The sequence below is a fragment of the Oryctolagus cuniculus genome, chromosome 1, assembly GCF_964237555.1.
Source record: "Oryctolagus cuniculus chromosome 1, mOryCun1.1, whole genome shotgun sequence".
Taxonomy (NCBI): domain Eukaryota; kingdom Metazoa; phylum Chordata; class Mammalia; order Lagomorpha; family Leporidae; genus Oryctolagus; species Oryctolagus cuniculus.
The window spans coordinates 216,920,974-216,945,434 of record NC_091432.1 but is presented as its reverse complement, the minus strand read 5'-3'; the positions used below and the strand labels follow the sequence as shown (position 1 = coordinate 216,945,434).

Sequence of the window (24,461 nt, the reverse complement as noted above, 5' to 3'; positions counted from 1 at the left end):
TAGTCTTACTCACATATCTGGCATTTGGTGACAGCTATTGGATGGACCGTGTGTCTCTCAAAGAGAGTAGCCTGGTGGTCTTCCTATAGTGCATCGTTCCAAGAGGAAGATAATAGAAACTGCAAGGCCTTTTGGGACTTAAACCTAGATATCCCATAATGTCATTTTCCCTATTTTCTGTTGGTTAAAACAAGTCAGAAGGCCAGCCCCAGTAGAAGAAGCCGCAAAGAATTTGAAGTCATTTTTAATCAATCACACACTGGGATGATGATGATGGCTTGAAGCAAGTGGACAGCATTTTGTATTTAGGAACATTTGGGAGGCAGAATTGAGACATCTTGGGAATCATTCTCCAACAAGGAAAAAAAAAACCCAAGAAATTACAAAAGACTCCCAGATCTTGGGGTTGCATAGTTGGTGAATGGTAGCACTCGGCACTGAGAGAGAAAAAGAGGAGAAACAGGTTTAGAGGGAAGAGGATATTTCCAGTGTGAGTCACATCAAGAAGGAGGCGTCTGGAGCTAGGTGGGGCTGGGTGGGAGGCAGGTGGATATACAGGTCTGGCTCTGGGAGAGCGCTTCCTGCTGACCCCAGCTGGGGAGGCTCAGGTGCCTTAAGCCTCGAGCCCCTCCCTGGAGGCTGTCTCCCCAGAGCAGGAACACCTGAGGGCAGGGACCTGGCAAGCATGTAGCTTCCCTGAACCTAGCACAGTGACCCATGACAAAGCAGTTAAGTCTACCCTGGTGTGCCTTGCCAGCCTGTAATAGGGAAGAGGGATTAACTTTGCAGAGAGAGCCCTTAGCTCTGAATTTAGGTCAATACTGCAAGGGGCAAAGAGGCAGATCCCAGCTCCCTGCCAAGAGGAAATCTCCCCAAAACAAGGCATGGACTCGGAAAGTAATGAGTCCATCATCATGGAGGCAGTGGCAGCAAGGGCTGGAGGAAGCCATCAGCGGTGCTGTGGAGGGGATGCCCTTGCCCTGCTGCCTGCCAGGGGTGGGAAGGGGTGAGGGGTGGAAGATACAGACACTGGCCAACCCTGATATTCTTTTGTTTGCTTGTTTGATTTTATTTCCAACCCTGATATTCCATGAAGGCAAGCTTCTCTTGCTACCCTCACTCCTCACACAAGCACCCAACTTTCAGAAACTTCACAAATTCTCCTTGAAGAAAGTGTTTCTGGGAGACAGAGCAGAACCACAGGAGGTGCAAAAGAGATATTGGCTTGTCATTCATTCATTCATTCATTCAACAAGCTCCGACTACATACTAAAACCAGGGCTGTGTACCAGGAATACGGAGAGGAATTGACTTTGGAGGCGATGTCACTGCCACCTTAAAAACTGTGCAGCAGCTGCCGTTAGTTTTTGGAGCCTGCTTCCCATTTGGATCCTAAGAAGGTACGAAGACAGTTTCTTGCCGGACTGTAACAGTTTGATGAAAGAATGAAAGGAGCCAGTAGGGGACGAGGGACACGTCCCAAGGAGGGATCTCTCTAAAGGGTTGGAAGCTGGAACGACTTCCAAAGAAATAAGCAATACCTCTAATAATAATTAAAACCATGACATTTATTAATTGTTTTCTCCGTGGCAGTTACGTGGTACTTGCTTGCCTTGGATTCTACGGATGCTTCTAGCAGCGCGGTCTTGAGCACATCCGTCCTGTTCTCTGTACCCCAGCAATGCATTGTTCCAGGAAAGGCGCCCTGGGTTCCGTTCCTGGGAGACTTCGGGCGAACGGAACCGTGGTTCGGCGCCCAGCGAGGGCGCCCGGAGGCTTTTCGCAGGGACTCTCCCTAGCAACGCGCGCCTCGTTGCTAGGGGCGGAGGCGCAGAAGGCTGCGGAGCGCCAGGACTTCGGACGCCCTCTGGCCTCGCGTCCTGGCTGGCCCTAGGTACAGCTCGGCCAGCCCACGGTGGGTCTGGGATCCAGGCGGGAGAAAGGGGCGCGGCAGGCAGACATGGAGATGGAAGCCTTCGCGCTCTCTGTCCGCAGCCGCCCACTTGGCCGAAGCCGATGGAGGGCAGCTGTGGACTGGGAGGCTGTAGGTTTCCATTTCTCATTTCTATCCCTATAGATTAAATAATAATAATAATAATAATAATAATAGGCTGCAGCCGTCGGTATAATGGCAGAGAGAGGGGGCATTCGTGATCTGAAGAGCCAGAAAGGGAAAGTGCTCACAGGTTGTCCTCAGCCCCGGGAGTTCTGGCCTCGTGCTGCCTACCTGTGTGACTCTGGGCGAGACCATCTAATTCCCTGGGCGGCAAGCTCCCAGATCGGTATCTTTAAGGGTCGGAGCAGACCACCCTTCTGGTGCTTCTGCCGGGGCTTGCGTTTCTCTTCTCGTTGAGCGCTGGTTTGGACGAGGGTAGGCTAGCTGTGCTCAGAGGGAGATCTGGAAGAGGAAGGGAACTAGGAAGCCAGCACTTGCAGGGACAGTGGACCAGGGATGACCTGGGAAATAAGGTGCAGCCTACGCAGCTCTGCCCTGTGACCTTCAGCGAGTGCCAGCCCTTGCGTCCCCAGTTTCTTGATGGAATCTGACAGTTGGCTATGTAGTGATGTGTGTGGAACACTATTGCACTGGAGAGTTCAGAGCGAATTCTCTGAGTTCCTCTTTAGAGTGACCGCCGGGTGTCTCCAGGCGTCTGGGAAGCAGACTGGACACGAATGGGCCCTGGATTCAGAGTCAGGCCTGGTTTCAGGAGGAAGCAACAGAGACTTCCAGAACCATAATGGGATTCACAGCCCTCCCCAAACCCTCCGCAGGCCTGAGATCTGGGATGACTCCACTCGGGATGATTGCTCCTGGAACGGGACACTGTGTTGCTGGGTGTTTTAAAGGGCCTTTAGGTGTTTGGGTCTTTTTTTTTTTTTTTAAGATTTATTTATTTATTTGAAAGACAGAGTTGTGCATACACACAGAGAAAGAAAGGGAAATTCTCCATCCACTGGTTCACTCCTCAAATGGCTGCAATGGCCAGGGTAGGACCAGGCTGAAGCCAGGAGTTAGGAGCTTCATCTGGGTCTCCCACATGCGTGCAGGAGCCCAAGCACTTGGGCCATCCTCTGCTGCTTTCCCAGGCACATTAGCAGGGAGCTGCATTGGAAGTGGAGCAGCCAGAACATGGACCGGTGCCCATATGGGACGCCAGCATCCCAGGCTTAACCCACTGTGCCGCAACGCTGGCCCCAGTGTGTTTGTGTCCTTAAAAAGCTCTCCACACAACACACTCTTCCTCTTAGTATGCCATTCATCCATTCCTGTGTACATTCTGCCAGCCCTGCTCAAAGCATAGGTATAGAAATGGACAAGACATCGATTGCTCCTCAAGTATATTCCATGTTCATATATAACATGGTGAAAAATAACTGAATAATATTTTCATAGATTATTCTACTGGCCGGCGCCGCGGCTCACTAGGCTAATCCTCCACCTAGCGGCGCCAGCACACCAGGTTCTAGTCCCGGTCAGGGCACCGGATTCTGTCCCGGTTGCCCCTCTTCCAGGCCAGCTCTCTGCTGTGGCCAGGGAGTGCAGTGGAGGATGGCCCGAGTGCTTGGGCCCTGCACCCCATGGGAGACCAGGATAAGTACCTGGCTCCTGGCTTCGGATCAGCGTGGTGCGCCGGCCGCAGCGCGCTGGCCGCGGCAGCCATTGGAGGGTGAACCAACAGCAAAAAGGAAGACCTTTCTCTCTGTCTTTCTCTCTCTCACTGTCCACTCTGCCTGTCAATAAAATAAAATAAAATAAAATATTAAAAATTTAAAAAAAATAAAAATAGATTATTCTGCTCATAATTTTACAAAAAGATAGACATTTTCCAAGTACTTTGTTCCTGGGATTTGTTATTTGCCTTACTGTATTGCATAATGAGTGCTTGCCCCTATTGTGGTCAGTCACTCCGTTCAGGGGATGCAAGTGGCTTGAGTTTAGTGTCCTCCAGCCTCATAGGTCCAGTAGTGTAAGGTCTCTGTGTGGACTAGCTGGTGTGTATGTAATGCACACATGCACCCCGAGCAGTATGAGTAAGGGTGAAATTGCTGCTTCCAGTGTTACACTGCTAGTGTTGCAGTCGTGCTGGTAACTGCCACGGATTATTAACAGTTGGCTGGGGGCTTCAGGGCACTAGCACTTGTAGATGTGCAGCATAGCAGTGTCTGTGGAATAGGACCGCCTGGATTAGATTAGAGTTTTAACTCTGCAACTTACTTGCTGTGTAAATTAGAACAAGTTCTGTAATGCCTCCTAGCTCATTTTTCTCATCTGCAAAATGGTATGTAACGGATACATACTGGTGTGTATAAAGAATCTAACAGCACCTACCAGTACCTCAGAGCCTTTTGGAATAGATGACATGAGTGAGTACAAAGTACCAGGAGCAGTTCCTGGCACATGTTAGGTGCTAGTTCTGGCTCACAGACGTCAGTGATAGAGTTACTCTCCCGTTTTACACGTAAGAATCCGAGGCTCAGGGAGGTTAAGCAGCTTGCGCAAGGCCACAGTGGGACTATAATTCAGACTAGGAGACTAGTCCTAATTTGGACACTAATGCACTTAAATGTTATTTGCACTATTCTGTACTACTTTTCTTTAAATAAAGAATTATTTTATTTATTTGAAAATCAGTTACACAGAGAGAGAAGGAGAGGCAGAGAGAGAGAGAGGTCTTCCCTCCGCTTATTCACTCCCCAAATGACCACAATGGCCAGAGCTGAGCTGATCTGAAGCCAGGAGCCAGGAGCTTCTTCCAGGTCTCCCACACGGGCGCAGGGGCCCAAGGACTTGGGCCATCTTCTGTTGCTTTCCCAGACCATAGCAGAGAGCTGGATTGGAAGTGGAGCAGCTGGATCTTGAACCAGTACCCATATGGGATGCCAGCAATGCAGGCTGTGGCTTTAACCCACTGCGCCACAGCGCCAGCCCCTCTGTACTACTTTTATTTCTCAATAATAAGGACTTCTTTGGGGGTAGGCATTTGATGTGGAGCAGCGAGGACTAAACGTGTGCTTTAATGTAGGAGGCCAGCACTGCAGGCAGTGGCTGAACTCCCTGTGCCGCAGCAATGGCTCCCGGAAGTACTACAGTATCAGTAAAAGCAAAATGTTGAATGGTGCATTTAAATCTATTTTGTATGTTTAAAAAGAGATGTGTAGTTAACATTGTTGTATACTTTCTCTAATTGTTGAAAATAATGATAGTTATAAAATCTTGTATTTTTGTTAGATATGTATTTCTTTGTGAAGGAAAACGTCGCTTAATCTTTAATTAAACGAGTTCCTTATTTACCTTATAAATCTCGTCAGTGCCAAGTGCTTAGACAGAACGGAGATTAACTGGAGCATCTTTTCACGATTATAGAGATTAGAAGTGGCTGCTGAACTGTTTTCCAAAGGATAAACATTACAAATCATTGACTATGGCAGCTCACTAAGAAGACCCTATTGCTTTGTGGGTAAGTAGTTCTGAAAGTAATCTTTTCTCTAGAATGTCCTAGGACTCCGCTCCATTTGGGAAGCCTGGCTCTCTGGAGATGACAGCTAAGAATCCAATCAGGCTTAGAAGGTCCAGTCCATTTATAGTAGCTGCAATTTCCAGTGACCTAGATCTGTGGATGACATGTGTCTTTAGTGTGATGACAGTGCTGAAAAAAATGGGTTAGTGTGGCATTTAGGAAGCCCCACACCCTCTGTCTATAAATAACACAGGATCCTAAGCTTTTTGAAAATTATTCTGGAATTTTCCCTCTTAGCACATCTTACATGAGCTGTCCCAGAGAGCTGTACCGAGAGTGGCTGAGCTGGAAGGGACCTAGGATCCCTAGCAAGTGTTTCAGTTTACTCTGCAAGCCTCTCGGGGAAGAAGGAGAATACTGAGGGTCCTTTTCCTTAAGGGACAGATAGTCCACCACAACGCTTTTCATCCGGCATCCTAATGTTGCAGAACGGGAGGCTGAGGCCCAGAGTGGGGGGCGGAACCACTGACGGATATGCTGACAGGAGGCAGGGCTGGGCGAGAGCTCAGGTTCCGGATGCTAAGCACAGCGCGCTTGCTACTGCGCTGAGCACTGGTGCTGCTTCCCTGTTCTTGTCAGGAGATCAGTTCTGGCAGCTCCTCAAAACAGAGGCGGGCGTTTTCCCGGAAAACCATCTTTAGTACTGAGGGTATGAATGAGAGTCCTGACGTGGTGGTGAGTTTTAGCTGCTGTTCTTTCTGTAGACGGTTCTTTGGAGAACTAAGCTGCTCATGCCCTCAGGAATTCTTTCAGCAGAACCCCAGGAGAAGTGGGGACCGGGTACTCCCACCACCCCGTTAACTTCCCTCGGCCCTCTGGCATCTCGGGGAATGGCTGGTGGCAGAGGACACCAGACCTGGAGTAGCTGAGCTGGGGCCCTGGTCCGATTCCTTCAGTCCCAGCCAGTATTTGTGCTGGCCACATTTTAGGCTTTGCTCTTTTTCCTTCTGTTTCATGGAACAGGACCTGCACAAATGATGTGATTTGGGGCTGTTTGCTGAGTGAGGGAGTGGATGAGCATCTTTGGAGACATTATTTTTTCTCTTTCCTTTTATTTCTAACCTTGTGAGTTCATGCAGACAATGCAAGTAAATCTGGAAACATTTCATTATTGTTTTATTCTCATCAATATCAAGTATTAACGTTATTTAATTTCTAGGTCAGTAGCTGTCAAGCTTTTTTTTTTTTTTTTTTGACAGGCAGAGTGGACAGTGAGAGAGAGAGACAGAGAGAAAAGTCTTCCTTTTGCCGTTGGTTCACCCTCCAATGGCCGCCGCGGCCGGCGTGCTGCGGCCGGCGCACCGCGCTGATCTGATGGCAGGAGCCAGGAGCCAGGTGCTTTTCCTGGTCTCCCATGGGGTGCAGGGCCCAAGCACCTGGGCCATCCTCCACTGCACTCCCTGGCCACAGCTGAGGGCTGGCCTGGAAGAGGGGCAACCGAGCTGTCAAGCTTTTTAAAATTTTTTTAAAAAAATTATTTACTTAAGGGCCAGCATTGTGGTGTAGCGGGTAAAGTTGCTACCTCCAGTGCCAGCATCCCAAGTGGGTGCCAGTTCAAGTCCGGGCTGCTCCACTTCCGATCCATGTCTCTGCAATGGCCTAGGAAAGCAGTAGAAGATGGTCCAAGTCCTTGGGCCCCTGCACCCATGTGGGAGACCCAGAAAAAGCACCTGGCTTCGGATTGGCACAGCTCCAGCTGTTACGGCCAATTGGGGAGTGAACCAGCAGCTGGAAGACCCCCCCCCCCCGCCTCTCTTTCTCTCTCTGTGTAACTCTGACTTTCAAATAAATAAATAAATAAATCTTTAAAAATATTTATTTGAAAGTCAGAGTTACAGAGAAAAGGGAGAAACAGAGAAAGATAGATCTTCTATTCACTGGTTCACTTCCCAAATAGCCAGGGTTGGGCCAGGCCGAAGCCAGGAGCCAGGAAATTCTTCCAGGTCTCCCACATGGGTGCAGGAGCCCCAACACTTGGGGCATCTTCTGCTGCTCTCCCAGATGCATTAGCAGGGAGCTGGATCGGAAGTGGAGCAGCCCGGACTGAAACCCGTGCTAATCCCTTGCCCTATGGCACTGGTCATTGAAGCTTTGTTTCTTTTTTTTTTTTTTTTAAGACTTATTTTATTTATTTGAAAGGCAGAGTTAGAGAGAGGAAGAGAAATCTTCCATCTGTTGGTTCACTCCCCAAATGGCTGCAACAGCCAGGTAAGGCTGGGCCAGGGTGAAACCAGGAGCCAGGAGCTTTATCCAGTCTCCCATGTTGGTACAGGGGCCTAAACAGTTGGGCCATCTTCTGCTGCTTTCTCAGGTGCATTAGCAGGGAGTGTATCAGAAGTGGAGCAGCCAGGACTCGAACTGGTGCCCATCTGGGATGCCGGCATTGCAGGTGGCAGCTTTACCTGCTATGCCACAACACCGGCAATGAGCCTTTTTTTTTTTTTTAAGATTTATTTGAAAGTCAGAGTTACACAGGGAGAGAAGGAGAGGCACAGAGAGAGAGAGAAAGAGAGAGAGAGGTCTTCCATCCACTCCCCAAATGGCTGCAATGGCCAGAGCTGTGCCGATCTGAAGCCAGGAGCTGGGAGCTTCCTCCAGGTTTTTCATGTGGGTGCAGATGCCTAAGGACTTGGGCCATCTTCCACTGCTTTCCCAGGCCAAAGCCGAGAGTTGGATTAGAAGTGGAGCTGCTGAGACACACTGGTGCCCGTATGGGATGCCAGCACCGCAGGCAGTGGCTTTACCCGCTACGCCACAGCGCCAGCCCCTGTCTTTTTTTTTTATTTCCTTTTTTTAGAAAAGATTTATTTATTTGAAAGGCAGTTGCATAGAGAGGGAGAGAGAAGAAAGAAAGAATGGGAGAGAGAGAGAGAAAAAGAGAGAGACAGAGACAGAGAGAGAATCTTCCATCTACTGGTTCACTTCCCAAATCTGCAATGGCCAGGGCTGGGTCAGGTGAAGCCAAGAGCCAGGAACTCCAAACAGGTCTCCAATGTGGTTGCAGGGTCCCAAGGACTTAGGTTATCTTCTGCTGCTTCCCCAGGCACGTTAGCAAGAAGCTGGATTGGAAGTGAAGCAGCCAGGATTTGAACCAGTGCTCATCAGGGACACCAGCATTGCAGGTGCCACAGCACTGGCCTCAGCTGTCAGGGTGTTTGGCTAAAATTTCATTTCACTCTTAAAAAAATTACTGAGGATTCCAAAGAGCTTTTGTCTATGTAGGTTATAAACTGGGGACAGATTTCTTCCATTTGAGATTAAAACTGAGACATTTAAAAAATATTTATAGTTGGTCCTCTACCTCCATGTGTTCCATGTCCATATATTCAACCAACTGTGGATTGAAAGTATTTGAAAAAAATAAACATGTCTTGACTTTTTTCTTGTTATTCCTTAGTCTAACAGCTAGTTCCATAACACTTACATTATATTAGGTATTATGAGTCATACATATTAGGTACCATAGGTCACTGGAGAAGATTTAAAGTGTACAGGAGGATGTGTGTAGGCTATGTGCAAGGCTATGCCATGTTACGGACGAGAATTGAGATTTTGCTGTCCGTGGGACCCTGAGACCCATCCACTGTGAACACTAAGAGGCAACTGCGCTTACTAATTTATCACAATGATAAGTCTACTCTATTTTAACATAAATAGCGTAATTTTACAAAAAATAAAACAAAAGCAAATTAGTTAGAATGGCATTACTTTGCATTTTGCACATCTGTTTAATATTTGGCTTAAACACAAGACCCTTGTGTTCTCGTATGTGCTTTGCGTTCAGTTCATTGCACTATATTGTTCGGAGTGAAGTAGAACAAAAAAATCAGGTCTTGGCAAGAGACATAGCTGGAGAAGAGGAGCCCTCCTGGGCTCCCTGGAAAGCTCTCGGGGATCTCCCCGAGTCCTCAGATCGCACAGGGAGAACTGCCAGTCTTGGTCATGACTGACATGGTCTCCTGTAGTGTCATTGTGTCTAGTGCTTCCTTCTTGTTACCCAGTCGCTCCATGATCTTGGTGCTCGGATTTAAGGCAGCACCTCAATGAAAGTGTTTAAAAACATCCAGCAAGCAAGGAAGGCTGCAGCCTTTTAGAATAACCAAGGCTCTTTATTTTGAGCAGCTTTACCAGTGTAAATTATTTTGTATGTCAATTACATGTATTTTATTGTAGAATGCATGTAAGATTTGCCATCAGTGATACTGAATACATAGACGGGGCTTTGCAACCATCACTACTGTCTCGTTCCAGAACATTTCCATCACCCCAAAAGGCAATTTCTGTACTTATAAAGTAGTCGCTCCCCATCCTCCTCCTCACCCCAGCTCTTGACAACCACTAGTCTGTTTTCTTCCTCTGTAGATCTGCCAGCTATGGACACTTCTTATAAATGGAATTATATTTTTCTGCGACTCGCTTCTTTTGCTTAGCGTGCTGTTTTCCAGGTCCATCGTGTACCAGTATTTAATGCCTGTTCATGGCTGATTAATACCCATTGCATGGCTAGATCAGAGTTTGTGCATTCCTCCACTGATGGGCAGTCGAGTTGTTTTCCCCTTTTAGCTGGGAACTGTGCTACCAGGAACATTTATGGACAAAATTTTGTGTGAACATTTGTGTTCAGTCCTTTCGCCTGGATGTCCAGGAGCAGGATTGCTAGATTGTGTGTTTAACTTATTGAGGAGCTGCTTAGTATTTTTTACAATTAATTTTTTTGTTTATCTGTTGGTGTTTTATTGGAGGCCACAGTCCCAGGGCCAGAAGAGTGAAGAGGAAAAGCAAATGCATATAATTAGCCTTTTTTTTTTTTTAACACATCTCCAACAGATTTATTTTTTAAAGGAATGAATTGAGAGAAAAAACATGGGGAAGACAAGTATGGAATAGAAAATAAATATAAATGTAAGCTGTTTGCCTAACAATTAGCCTTTTTTTAAAAAAGGGTTTTTAATATAGCTAAACTGTCATTATTGTGCTTCACAAAGTGAACGGCACGTAATCTTTTTCCTAAACAGGGACCACAGCTTTCAGAAGCAGCCGCAAGGGATGCTGTTACGCAGGTGCCAACCCAAACAAAGCCCACCTCGGGAGGTTTTCTGTAGGCTCTGCACCAGGATGGGGAAACTGCAAAGCAAACTCAGACACAGTACCTGTAACAAATACAGGTACGGCGCTCCCACCCCGGCAGCCCGGGTTTACCTTGCCCCATCCCAGCCCTCCGCTAGGGAAAGGAAGGCCCGGAGGGAGTATTGATGACCTCCCTGAACCGCTGGGTCTGTTTTCTCTTGGATAAGAACCAGTCAGCTCAGTAGCCCGCGCAGCCTGCGTCCACTCCCACGCGTGGAGGGGCTGCACATCTTTGGAATTAGCCTCTGGTGGCCGCAGGGACTCCTGGCTTCAAGACTCGGCTTTATCAGACGCCAATCACTCAGTCATCCTGGGGTTTTCTGAGTAGATAGTACCGCTGCTCGCCATGTCCATGGGTCTCCTTCTCTGCTGCGTTTCCCTTTACCTTAGGCCACACAGTTCCTCGCCTCCTTCCCCCGTCCACTCCTGGGCCACGGGGCCTCTCGTTTCCTATCCTGTCGTCAGCAGGCCCGATGGAATTACGGAAGAGAGAGTCCAGACGAAAGCATGTCCAGAGTACAGCCCTGCTCACACAGACGCCGTCTCTGCCGTCGCTGCTCTGAGCTCAGACATTTGTGTCTCCGGAGGAAAAGATAAGGTGGGGTTTGCAGGAAGCCAGCTGGCTGCAGGGAAGAGAAAACACTTTTCCAGGAAGCCTGGGTTTTGTATTTCTCGCAGCAGGGCTGATGGGGGCGAGAAATGCGGCTTTAGAGTTTAGAATCCTGCTCTGCCCGTTCCTGTTACTCTGGGCAAGGCTTGACATATTTTGAGCTTGCGTCTCCGTACCTGTTAAGTGGGGTAACAGTGGCAGCCTTAGTATTAATGACGGTTGTGACGATCACCCGAGAAGACAGCGCTAAGAGCCTAGCGCTGCGCCAGACCACCCCCTTGTGTTTTATGATGGCAAGCATCTTTATTCCTGCTGCTCCCTTTTTACACCTGCACACAGGCACCGAAGTTATGTGTCAACGAAAGGAACTTTCTAGTCTCTTCTGTGCCGCTCTTTGGACAAACTTCTCTAACCGTGTGCATCAGGATTCCTTCTTTTTATATTTTTGCCCTTCTTATGTTGTCATTTGACGCTGATTGCCTTTTCTCCTTCGTATCTGGGTCTGTCATAGCACTCACAGCTACGATATTGCTAGCAAACATGCTGATCCTTTTTGTAGAGATTAATCCTAATAATGCCTCTCATTTTCATTAGGCCTTGGAATCTCCAAGTTCTACTTGCATAGTAATGTATTTCACGGGTTCCATGACGCACAGGTTTTCACTCTAGCACCTCTGAAATCAGGATGCATCTAAGTATCAGTTTAATTGTCAGCATTTTGTCTTAATATCTGGATCATCGTAGATGTAAATATTTTTATTTCGTGCAGTGCTTCCATCTCTGTGAGGGGTAGATAGGGCAAGGATCATCCTCTCCATTTTGCAGATTGCTGGTATTTAGGTCAAGCACAGCAGGGTCTGAGTCCATTATGATAGATAACTCCATGCTCTCTAGCAATGAACCATGGAGACCAGCTGGAAGAGGCTTTGAAAATCCTGTTTAGGGAGAGAAATGCTTACAGTAAAATATTCGAGTGTACACCTGAGAAAGGCCGGAAAACTTTAGCAATGATTCTCTGTGGCAGATGGAATTATGGGTGAGTTCTTTTGTAAAACAACTGTGAAGTGTGCTCTGTTTCACAACAGTGTGAATCTACTTAACGGTACTGATGAGCCGAACACTTTAAAATTGAAATGACCAATTCAAAGACAACTGAAAAAGTACACTCCAGGTTTGTGTTTGGCTCAGCAGTTAAGCTACTGCTTGGGATACCCATATCCCATTTGGGAGTGCCTGGGTTTAAGTCCTGACTGCCCCCTCTAGTCCCGTGTCCTACTAGTGAACACCCTGGGATGCAGCAAATGGTTGGATCCCTGCCACCCCCTTGGAGACCTGAACAGTTTTAGACTCCTGGCTTTGGTCTGGTTCGGACCTGGCCGTGCTGGCATTTGGGGAGTGAGCCTGCAGAGGGGAGATCTCTCTCTCTTTGCCTTTCAAATAAAGAAAATAAATAAAAGGTTAAAAGAAAAAGAAGTAGGGGCCGGCACTGTGGCATAGCTGGTAAAGCTGTCACCTACAGTGCTGGCGTCCCATATGGGCGCCAGTTCGAGACCCGGCTGCTCCACTTCCAATCCAGCTCCCTGCTAATGCTCCTGGAAAAGCAGTGGAGGATGGGCCAAGTCCTTGGGCCCCTGCACCCGCACGGGCAACCTGGAAGAAGCTCTGGGCCCCTGGCTTCAACCTGGCCCAGCCCCAGCTGTTGCGGCCATTTGGGGAGTGAACTAGTGGGTGGAACATCTCTCTCTGCCTCTCCTTCTCTCTTTGAAACTCTGCCTTTCAAATAAATAAAAAAATAAATCTTAAAAAAAAAAATGCAGCAACGGGAGGTGTGGTGCCGAATGAGTAAAGGCTGGTCTCATTAGGTAAACACTTAGGTGAGTGATTGAACTGAAATATTCTAATGCCTCTCCCAGACAGTGGTGGCCTATAATTGGAAAACTGGAAATGTGGTGAAAAGGTTCAAAGGACATGAACGTGAAATCACCAAGGTAATTGTCAGATGATTATTGTTATGCATTCCATGTGTGTCTGTCTCATGGGCTAGACCTCTCTTCAAGGGGGCTGGGATATCTGAATTTATAGCTTAGCATAGTACCCACCCAACAATATAAAGGTGTTATTATTAAGGGAGAATAATGGGCACACTACTTGCACTGTAATGATATACCACATAAAGAGGGGAGAATAGCACAACATGGAGAAAAAGTGGAAATTTGAACTGAATGGGTTTCCCATTCATAGATTCCAAATGTGGGCATTTGAAAAAGTGGGTATGGGAATGTTTGGCCTAGCAGTTGTAATGTGAGGTTGGGATGTCTGAATCCCATATGGAAGAGCAGGGTCTGAGTTCTGACTTCTCACCCGATTCCAGCCTCCTGCTGATGCAGACCCTGGGGAATAGCTCAAGTAGTTGGGTCCCTGCTACCCACATGGTTGCCTTGGATTGCGTTCCTAGCTCCCAGCTTTTGCATGGCCCAGCCCCAGCCACTGAGGCCATTTGGGGGATGAGAGCTCGCTCTCTCTGCCTGCCTCTGTCTCTGTCTCTCTCTCTCTCTACCTCTCAAATAAATTTTTTTTTCCTATAAAGTGGGTATGGGGCACGAGTTAAGCAAAGCCACCATTTTCATTTTCAAGCCTAAAGCTACAAGCACACAATCAGAGTGACTTCTGGCTTGGTTTTGGTTTTCCCTGAGCAGGTAGCCTGCATTCCCAAATCAAACCAGTTCTTCAGTGCCTCTCGAGACAAGATGGTCATGATGTGGGACCTGCATGGCTCCACGGAACCCAAGCAGCAGCTGTCTGGCCATGCCATGGTGGTCACCGGCTTGGCTGTGAGTCCAGGTAGAGTAAAGTAGATCTCCTCCCAACAGCTCTGGCTTCCCCTGCAGCCCTGTGCAAGCCCCATCTCATAGGCTGTATTCTTGCCATTATTTCCAAAGACTCGTCACAGCTGTGCACTGGCTCTCGGGACAACTCCCTGCTTCTGTGGGACGTGAGGACTGGACGGTGTGTGGAGAGAGCATCTGTCTCCAGGAACCTGGTATGAACTCAAGCTTGGCACAGGGCAGGGCAGCGGAAGAGAGCATGAGACAGGGAAGGAAAGGGCTTGGGAGAGAGATCAGGAGACCCACAGCAGGCAACAGAGCCTTGGGTCCTACCTGCTGCCTCCCTACAGCCTTCTGTGAGACCCTGGTCTCTTGGGGTTATTGGGTAAGATGACCCAGCAGATCCTGCCACTGGTTTATATTGGGTTAGTGAGCCAGGACAGTTCCTGTCTTCCAGGGGCTCACAGCTAATGCTGCTGTGTGTTTTTCATATGCCACATCGTGCAGAGAAATAACCTTACCTTGTGCTTTGTGTATAATTTGCTCTGTGTTTGAACAGCAGCCGTTTCTGGTAGCAGATTGGTATTTAAAATGTTTAGCCTTTGGGGTGTCAGTCATGCCTGGCATCAAATCATGGCTGCATCACTTGTTAGCGGTGTACCCCAAGAAAAGAGCCTTAGGCTCTTAAGAGTTTGTGTCTTCATTTATAAAATGGGGACAGCTGTATCGTCTGATAAGGCTCAGAGGGTGAAAGGAGATACTATAAGTGAGACGCCTGCCGTTACGCCTGGCGCACGGTAGCTGTTCCTTTAGGAGCTGTCCAATTTCATCATAATCATCTTTTCTGATTTCAAAGACGACTCTCCGTGGCAGGATGTGTTTGCCCCCTGCCTTCCATATTTGTGGGGGTTGTTGGAAGAAAAGAAAATCCTGTTACCTGGGTTGTTCAGAGAACTCTTCCATGCCCTGCAGTCGGGGCTCAGGGTTAAAGAGGACCCTCCCTCTCTTCCTGCTCCCGTGAGCTTAGAGCTCCAGGGCTCTCAGCTTAGAGAGGGGCTGCCACCTGGCCAGCAGTTCTCTGCCACCTTGCTGGGGCCTCAGGGACTCAGGGACTCTGCCCCATTGCTTCCGAGGCACAGCAAAACTGATCGGCATCCACAAAACATGAAACCACTCTAAGCCAAACTTGCCAGCTCTACATCCTCGAGAAGAGGCAGAGATGGTATTTAGCAGAGTTTACGGGCAGTACAGCGGAGGAATGACTGCTATGGGGACGTTTTAAGAAGTGTGCTTTCTGCAGGTCACACACCTGTGCTGGGTCCCCCGGGAGCCGTGTATCCTGCAGACCTCTGAGGATAAAGCCATCAGGTGGGCTCACCGAGCAGTGGCGAGGGTGGTCCTGGTGAAGGCTGTGGCTCCCATGCTCACGGGACCGTTCCCACTCAGCTTCTCCGCACTGCTGGGTGCTTCCCACGGCCTCCCGTGCTAGGGCCTCTCTGATCAGGTCCCCTGGGTTCGAGGTTGGATGCCAGGGGATCAGCCCAGAAGGAAGCCCCAGTTCTTGATGCTGTCGAATCCACTGATCCGGCCCCTGCCCGCTGCGCCAGTGTGCTCGCTCAAGCCCGGGGTCAGTCACTGGCTTGTCCCACCCTGAGGCCGCCTGGCTGTGCTTGCTCCGCCTCCCTCACTGCTGGTGTTGGTGTGCTCAATCACCAGTCCTTGGCGGGAGCCCTCCCAGGCCAAGCAGGGGGTGGGGGTCAGCCTCCCGGGAGTCAAATGACGCCAGTAGTTCTTAGATGGAGAACACGACTAGGAACTTTGGACCTCAGAGGAGATCCTACGTAACGATAAGAATGGTAGGATAAAGGGATTAAAAAAAAAAAAAAAAGTTCCCAGTCTACCCTATGACCAAGTGTGGCCAAAGCCTATGAATCTTTTGTATCTGATCCTGGAATGATAGCTGCTTCTGTATCCTAAGTATCTTTTTAAAAACTTAAATCCCAGGCACAGAAATATCCTGTCATTAAAGAAATGCCCTGAAGGATTAAATTAGTAAGTTAACCTCTGCCGTGGAGGCACTTGGTCTGAAATCCTATTCACTGATCTCAAAATAGAAAGAACTCAGATGTCATTCACTTTGCTACCCTCTTAACAGCTTTAGATCTCGTCTCGGACGCTGGTGTGGCTTAGAAGGCGTGACATCCCACTGTGGCTGCCCTAGGCAGCCAGGAGCCGAGGCCTTCACATTAGCAGGAGGGGCAGGAGCGTCTCAGACACATTTGCCCAAGCTCATTTCTGCTTCGCCCTCTTTCAGGTTATGGGACAGTCGAGGGCTGCAGGTGGCTCACGTGTTTCCAGCCAAGCAGCACATTCAGACGCACTGCGCAGTCAGTGGGGACGGACACACGTGCATCTCCTGCAGCAGCGGCTTCGGCGGGGAAGGCTGCGAAGCCACGGTAATTGTGCGGGTCCAGGTGTCTGGTCGCTAATGAGCAGGTTACCGCCTCTGGCCTCCTGCTGTTAGAGGGACTACACAGGCTCCGCTCCGCCAACAGCTCAGGCCAGTTTCAAGTGTGTCCTGGGAGTGATCCTTTGCATGTCCATTAACCTGGGGCTCTCTGAATAGGTAGCAGACAAGAGGACTGGGCTGACAGTGAAGAGAGGGCAAAGCCGGACACAGAACCAGCTTGCTGCTGGCACAGCTTAGGAGAGGGGCTGCTTGAAGAACCAGATCCATTCCCACTGCACAGGTGGCCACAGTAAAGGAAGTTCCACTCTTTAGGAAACGGGGCCCTCCCCGGCCCGTCTCGCACTCTCCCCGCAGTTCACTCTCAGGACGGGTTGCCGAGGCTGCTCCCCAGCACCTTACCTCCGCACTCGTGGAGTGTCAGCCAGCAGGAGTGTCTGGTGTCCTAATAGGACAGCTACAGCCCCCATTCTGTCACGCGCTTATCACGTGCCAGACACTGCGCTGAGCACACTACACACTTTCCCATGTAGTCCGCAAACCCCGTGAGTTGTATTCTGTTAGAATTCCCATTTTACAGATGAGGAAATAGAGGCATGGCAGTTGAAATCTCTCGCACAAGACCACCCTGGCAGGTGGTGGATTGGGGGCTGCAGGCTTTGGATGTTGCATCTCTTCTCCAAACTAAGCGTTTCCGGCTCCTACAGCCGGAAACTATTCCTTGAGTGACATGCTCTCCAGCGACTTCATTGTTTTTTGGACACAGTTGCATGAATACTGTTCTACAGGGGTGGTCTGATCTGAATCAGTAAGGGTGGGCTGGCAGGACCCTCGCTCCCCTTGGTGAAGACACTAGGTGCTAAATCACATGTCAGTAGCTCTGTGTACTATGAGAAGGTGCTCTTAATCTCGGGGTCCCCACAGATGCCAAGAGCTGATTTAAGGAAGCTCTTGAGTTGTCTTGGGAAGCAAGTGTTACTCCGTCATGCTGTAGGCCAGGGAGCTGTTACTTCCCCAGCCGGGACTCGGGCAGCAACCCTTCCATCGTATCCTTAACCAGGGCTGTCTGGGACATGGCTGATGCGAAAGTAATCGCTGGATGTGTAGGTGGTTGGGTGTACGGGATGGGAAAGGTAAGGCGTCCATATAGCAGTGGGGGCAGGGGCGGGGGCATGAGTACAATGCACAAAGCATGCGTGGTGCTCAACCTGTGTGATGAGCTGGCTCCTGTTGCTTTGCAGTTGTGGGACCTAAGGCAGACACGGAACAAAATATGTGAGTATAAGGGACATTTCCAGACTGTTGCTTCCTGTGTCTTTCTACCAAGAGCACTGGCCCTGATGCCTGCAATTGCTACCTCATCCCATGACTGCAAGGTGAAGATTTGGAACCAAGATACTGGAGGTAAGGAACCTGCAGCCAGACTCTCTCCTTCAGCTCTGGCTAGAAGCCATCACTGTGTGTCCCCTGGTGCCATGATGTGTAGACACGTTCCTAAGGGCTCAGATGTGTTTAGTTCTTATGCCTCTCCTACCTGAGCCTCCTTGTCCGTGTCTGGGAAAGGGAATAGGAATTCCCTCGGCGCCCGGTGGGGTGGGAGGAAGCGAGGCTCGTCCAGACCCGGCCCTGTTCTGACTCTGTAGGAGAACTTTCAGGTCACCACAAGGTCACGGCGCTTCAGAGCACCAGGAAAGGTGATGTCTGTGGCACTGACTCCCCAGAGGCCTCGAGACTGGAGCCAGCCCCTACTGGCCAGCCACTAATTATTCAGAAATTGTTCAAGCTGGTGTTAAACCTTTGTTAGCTTAAAATATGCTCATGGTGGGACTGTTTACTGCCCCCTTGACACAGGGTTACACCAGAGACAGGGATAGCATTAATTTAGAGAACTCCAAGCCAGATCGGTCCTATAGCAATCCTCCAGAAAATTCAGCCACCACCACCCCCCCATCCCCCTCCGGGGGAGGTGAGGACAGGGTGGGACCGTGGGCAGTGGCACTTTGCAGATGGCTGCAGCCACAGGCAGACGTCCCCAGTAAGACAGCGTGCTGTCCCCTTGCCTGGAGCTGGCTGCTGGAGCTGCCCGGGTGTAACGGCTGCAGGTGGGCGGGGAGAGCTGATGTTAATGACCGTGGCCTAAGGCCAGCAAGAACCAGCTCTGAAACATTGAGCTGACGGCATGGCACCCGTGCCCTGCCAACTGTGGGTGCACCTGACATCCTTGGCAGAGGTGGAAGGAGACTGAGTCAGCTGGAAACCCATGAAGACCACCCTGCAGGTACCCCATCCTCCTTTATCTTGAAGAGAGCTAGCGGCTGCAGGTCGGTCTCCTTAGCTATTTTCCCTGCCCTGGTCGCTGCCTGTTCTCTGGGCAAGAAATGGAGGGCACCTTTTCAGCATGGCCCTTGTGCAGTAAACAGCCTGTTTGGCCTGGGTACCACCCTCTGCTGTAGACATTGTGGGGTTGACCCAAGTTCTGACTTCCCCATGGGTGCGCTTTCCTTTGAGCAGGCGGGGCCTCTCTTACGTGGTTAGATTCACCTTGTGTGCAGCGCTCGCTTTATTTCCTTGCATGGCTCGTGAAGACCTTGTGTTTCAAAATACAGTCAGGCACCATATAATGGCACTTTGGCTAAAAACAGACCCCGTATATAATGGTATTTACCATATAACCTAGGTGTGTAGTAGGCTACACCTACACTCCATGATGTTCGCACAATAAGGAAAGCACCTGATGGTTCATTTCTCAAAATGTGTGTGCCTCTCCCCTGCCAAGGGTTAAGCCGTGGGTGATGTGTTGTCCTCCGGGCCTAACCTGCTGGCTCCGCTCTCCTTCCCCAGCCTGCCTGTCCACCTTGCCTCTGGATGGATCGGGGCCTTTGACTTCCCTGGCCGTTGGTGACACCGTCTCCTTACTGTGTACAAGTTTCAACAGAGGAATTCACTTACTCAGAGTGGACCGCAGCCGAGGACTCGAACTGCGGGAAGTGGCAGCGTTCTGAGACCGAGAGACTCCCTGGACAACAGCGGACCACGGCCCGCCTTCCCCAGTGTGGCGTTGTCTTTTCCCAGTGGGCTGGGGGGAGCAGGTGTAGGGCTGCAGGTCTTTGCTGGTGTTCAGTTGGGCGTTAGATCAGTGGTAGGAGTCGTCTGAGGTCCTGTGGTTCACAATCAGGTATCGAGGTACGAAGCCTGGACCTAATTTTGGGATTACTCTTCAAAACGCTGACCTGTGGGTGTTAAGAGTGGTCGGCCTCTGTCTGAGTCAGCGTGTACGGCCTGAGTCTGTTACTCTGTAAGATGAAAAAAGGTGAAAGCTAATCGGGATGGGGCCTCCATGGAGGAAATGGGTTGTAAACAAGGAGTTTAAGCGATAGTCGCTGCCTGCCAGCAATGGGGAGAATCAGAGTTAGGGCAAGAAAGCGACAGCCTTGGCTCCACTCCAAGTCTTATAGTGGTATACTGCTCCTGGTATGTTCCTAGACCGTGCTGGTGAGCTTGCAGGAAAGGACGCCCTCAGATGGCTTGAAGGGGCCGACAAGTTCAAGGGCATTGCTGAGAATTATAGGAGTTACCAAACCTGTTCCATGGAGAAGAAAATGCAGAAGCTCAGGGATTACGGCTAAAAAAAGAGTTCATTTGCAATGTTAATACTTTTTTCTCTAGTGAAATATTAATTCCCGGGCACGGCCAGAGTGAGACAAAGGAATCTCTGAAATGCCGTAGAGACATAAAGAAAGGGGTGAAGTCAACTAACTGTGCCAGCACTGAGCCCCTTCCGAGAAGGAGGGCCAGGGTGCTCAGGGCTGCCCGCGTGCCCCTGCAGGCAGCCCCCAGCCTGGTGCTCAGCAGCTCCCCCCGCCACCTTCAGACAAACCCCGACACGAGGCAGCCGAGGCCAGGAGAGTCCCAGCCAGGGGCGGCTTGGGTTTGTCTTCCCTGGTCCCAGCAGCCACAGCCACCCGCCTTGTCCCCCTCCTGCTCCTCCTTGAGCCCCAGGGATGGGCAGTCACCCCTGAGCGTGAATCTCCACACCTCCATGTAGCTGGCTGATCTGGGACAGGCTGTGGGGTCGCAGTTCTCTCACTGGAAGCCCTCGGGGGACTGGGCAGAGCTGTAGTAGATGCCAGGCAGGGCAGTGGCTGCTGACTGGCAGCCCGAGCTAATTATTCTCCTCTCTGTCCAAGCCACGGTGTCTTGTCCACACTGCCATCTGCCGGCCCTTCACCCATCCTTCCTGCATTGCATTCTCCGTCCTGTCTGTCATTGTTCATCCTGCCTTTGAACTCTTCAGCTGTGGCTCTTTGAGCTCTGGAAGGGGGGAGAACTAACAGGAGAGGAAGTGACGTCATCGAGCACCAGCGAGGGCTAGTACCTGTATTCTCTCTGCAGTTCTTGGTATTTCCGCTTCACAGGTGAGGAGACCGAGACCCAGAGGCACGCTCTGAGTCATGCACATGGAAGGGGAGAGCTGAGATTTGCTTCTGGTTCTGCCCGACTCAAAGCCACACCTTTCCCTTTCTGCCTTTGCATTGTGTCACAGACCTTCTCTGTGCATTTTAAAAATGCATAGATGATGGGAGCAGTGCTGTGGCGAAGCAGGTAAAGCCACCGCCTGCAGTGCCGGCATACCATATGGGCACCGGTTCCAGTCCCGGCTGCTCCACTTCCACTAAGGCCTGGGATAGCAGTAGAAGATGGCTCAAATCCTTAGGCCCCTGCACCCACATGGGAGACCCGGAAGTAGCTCCTGGCTCCTGGCTTCGGATCGGTGCAGCTCCGGCAGTTGTGGCCAATTGGGGAGCGAACCAGCGGGTGGAGGACCTCTCTCTCTCTCTCTCTCTCTGCCTCTTCTCTCTGTGTAACTCTGGCTTTCAAGTAAATAAATCTTTTTTTAAACATTGTTTGTATTTTTTATTTTATTTTATTTTTTTGACAGGCAGAGTGGACAGTGAGAGAGAGAGACAGAGAAAAAGGTCTTCCTTTGCCATTGGTTCACCCTCCAATGGCAGCCACAGCTGGTGCGCTGCGGCCGGCACACCGCGCTGATCCGAAGGCAGGAGCCAGGTACTTATCCTGGTCTCCCATGGGGTGCAGGGCCCAAGCACTGGGGCCATCCTCCACTGCACTCCCTGGCCACAGCAGAGAGCTGGCCTGGAAGAGGGGCAACCGGGACAGAATCCGGCTCCCCGACCAGGACTAGAACCCGGTGTGCGGGCACCGCAAGGTGGAGGATTAGCTTAGTGAGCCGCGGCCTGTATTTTTGAGACCAGTTCTTCACTTCTTGACTCTAAGGGAGTCCCCGGGCCAGGTGCACAGGGGTAGCAGACACGTGTCTCAGGGAAGTTTCTAGCGTGCGCTGGGTTATTAGTGCTGCAGCAGACACTCTTAGAAGAAGGGCAGGCAGCAAGAGAGGAGCTCCGAGGGAGTGGTTGGGAGGGGTCCTGGGGGAGGGGGCAGCCACGGGGGGGGGGGGGGGGGGGGGATGGGAAGGCACGTTCAAACGAGAACAGAGCAGGTCTCTGGTCAGGTAGGAGGGTTCTGTTGCCAGTGAACTTCCCCAGACTCTGCCTGACGACAGAATTCCTTACCCGCACATTTTTCATTAGAGAAGACATGAAGAAATGCTCGTGTTAGTAGAGCCCCCCCCCCCCACCCCCGGTCTGAGAGGCGCAGTCGGATACTCTGAACACCTGACATCCAGGTCGCTAAAATTCACTCCCTGAACTCTTCATGTCAGTGGCTGCCCCTCCAGGCTCACGCAGGTCTAAAGGAATTTTCCAGAGGCAGCTGACGTCTTCCCAGGAAAGCCTTCGGAATATGGTCTATTATATATGCAACATTTTAGAAAACCCTGTACTCACATGGTTATCACTTACATGTATTTATGTGTTTAAGGAAAATAAGTGGTAATTAGTGGCCTTCACTTTGGCCCAGGAATTAGCCGTAAAATGTTGAATTCAGGTCACTTGGCGTTTTTCATCTTCTGACACCGAGAAAAAAAGAACCTTAACTATTCTTGAGCCGCCTTTTGAAGACATTTAAGCGCAGCTTCGTCCTGAGACATGTGGGGGACCCTTGGTTGTTTCTCTGCAATTGGCACATCTCCGTGGCACAGGCTGTCCAGCTGCACTCCAGGCCCAGCTAGGCACTCGCGAGAGCATGGCGGGGCGAGGGTGGTGGACGTGGTGTGGGTAACCTCCGCAAGCTTGGAAGGAGTCCTCCCCACCGGCCAGAACGCAGACCGCCAAAGCCAGTGTCCGCTGCTCAGCGGCCGTGGCAGCAAGGTGGAGGCAGCGGGGCCCTGAGGAACCCCGAGGGCCGAGCAGCTCCTGCAGGCTCGCTGCCTGCCAAGGAGCAGGCGCTGTGCACTCCTGAGGCTCGGCCTCCCAGCCTTTGTGGGTTCTGCTTTCCCCTTTTGGAATGCTGCCTTGAGGTCACGTCTGGAAGGGGGCCTGGGCCACATGGACAAGAACCGAGCACCCCAAGAACAAGGTCATCGAACAAGAGTACCTTCGGTCTTCCAACCCAGCCAACTCTGCTGCTGAATTCAGGCGTACAGATGATCTCAGGTGCAGCCAGAGGAGAAACCGCATTGCTAACCCACAAAAGCGTGAGAAATACGTCATTGTTGTGTTAAGACACTAAGCTGTGCAGTGGTTTCCTATGCAACAACAGATTTCAATGAAGCAAGCACTCTTATTTTTGGTCAGGCTCCTTTGGCTCAACATGCTGATGAGCTGCATTCATATTCCTGCATGTAGCTAAATACCACTCATTGCTAGACGGGATTCCGCCATGTGGAAATACCATTTGTCCATTCAACTACCGACGGGCATCTGGGTAGTTTCTAGTTTGGGACACCTACAAACAGTGCTGCTATGAACATTCTAACACGGGTCTTCTGGTGAACATATGCCATGTGTCCCTGTTCACTATGCAGTTAGCAAGGGGCCTGCTGGGCCACAGGGTAATTCACATGGTCAGCTTTAGTAGATGCCACCAAAATATTTTCCCAAAAGGCTGCACCAACTTACTTCCCATCACCCGTGCAACACAGTTAATAGAATTTCCGTTGTCCACACCCTTACTAATACTTTATGCTCTCAAACTTTACAACTCTGTTTTAGAGATGGGTGTGTAGATGGGGAGTGCGCATGAGGGTGTTTGCTCCATGAGCCAACAGAAGCTGGACCAACTGGTTTCCGCTTCTACCCTTCTCCCTGACACCTCCAGTTAAGAGGTAAGAACTTAGAACCTTTGTCTACAGTGCCCTATATTTCACACACTGCTTTCACAACCATCATCTCATTGAGTCTTCCAATAAAATAACACAGATAGGCAGCATGGAGAGTATTCTGCCAATAGAAAGAAAAGTGACTCGCCCAAGGTCACATGGTAAGGGCAGAGCCCAGATGGGAGCTCAGGTCTTGGCAGTGCTAAGTTGGTTCTCCCCACCAAAGCCTTCTACTTTAGATGGCACCCTGCTGGTGGTGAGCATTAAGGCTGAAGTGGGGCTGGCACTGTGGCTTAGTGGGTAAAGCCGCCGCCTGCTGTGCCAGCATCCCATATGAGCACCGGTTTGAGACCTGGCTGCTCTACTTCTGATCCAGCTCTCTGCTATGGCCTGGGAAAGCAGTAGAGGATGGCCCAAGTCCTTGGGCCCCTGCACCTGCATGGGAGACCCAGAAGAAGCTCCTGGCTTCAGATCGGTGCAGCTCCGGCCGCTAGGCCATCTAGGGAGAGTGCCAGCGGATGGAAGACCGACCTCCCCTCCCTCCCTCCCTCCCTCTCTCTCTCTCTGCCTCTCTGTTACTCTGCCTTTCAAATAAATAAATAGATTTTTTTTTTTGACAGGCAGAGTGGATAGTGAGAGAGAGAGACAGAGAGAAAGGTCTTCCTTTTGCCGTTGG

At 50.4% G+C, this 24,461-nt stretch overlaps 1 protein-coding gene across 8 annotated transcripts; it reads left to right on the top strand.

The window, feature by feature from the left end:
* Positions 1 to 1,774: 1,774 nt before the first annotated feature.
* WDR31 (WD repeat domain 31) lies at positions 1,775 to 20,199 on the top strand. 8 transcript variants are annotated; one of them, XM_070066306.1, is made up of 12 exons: positions 1,786 to 1,915; positions 5,366 to 5,459; positions 10,347 to 10,421; positions 10,535 to 10,684; positions 11,115 to 11,244; positions 13,170 to 13,244; positions 13,953 to 14,097; positions 14,196 to 14,296; positions 15,382 to 15,449; positions 16,396 to 16,537; positions 17,790 to 17,952; positions 19,390 to 20,199. In XM_070066306.1, coding segments are annotated over exons 3-12 (1,137 nt in total). In that variant the 5' UTR covers positions 1,786 to 1,915; positions 5,366 to 5,459; positions 10,347 to 10,419; the 3' UTR covers positions 19,551 to 20,199. The 8 variants fall into 8 exon arrangements, with proteins under 8 accessions (XP_002708198.2, XP_069922407.1, XP_069922402.1 ...); XM_070066301.1 differs by having other exon boundaries at positions 11,112 to 11,244; XM_002708152.5 differs by lacking the exon at positions 10,347 to 10,421 and having other exon boundaries at positions 1,775 to 1,894; positions 11,112 to 11,244.
* Positions 20,200 to 24,461: the final 4,262 nt, after the last annotated feature.

Excerpts from the sequence above, each read along its gene's own strand:
- WDR31 (XM_070066301.1), top strand. Across the intron at positions 11,245-13,169 it reads TCTCCGGAGGAAAAGATAAG|ACAGTGGTGGCCTATAATTG; the intron begins GTGGGGTTTGCA and ends TGCCTCTCCCAG. Across the intron at positions 16,538-17,789 it reads GGGAAGGCTGCGAAGCCACG|TTGTGGGACCTAAGGCAGAC; the intron begins GTAATTGTGCGG and ends GTTGCTTTGCAG.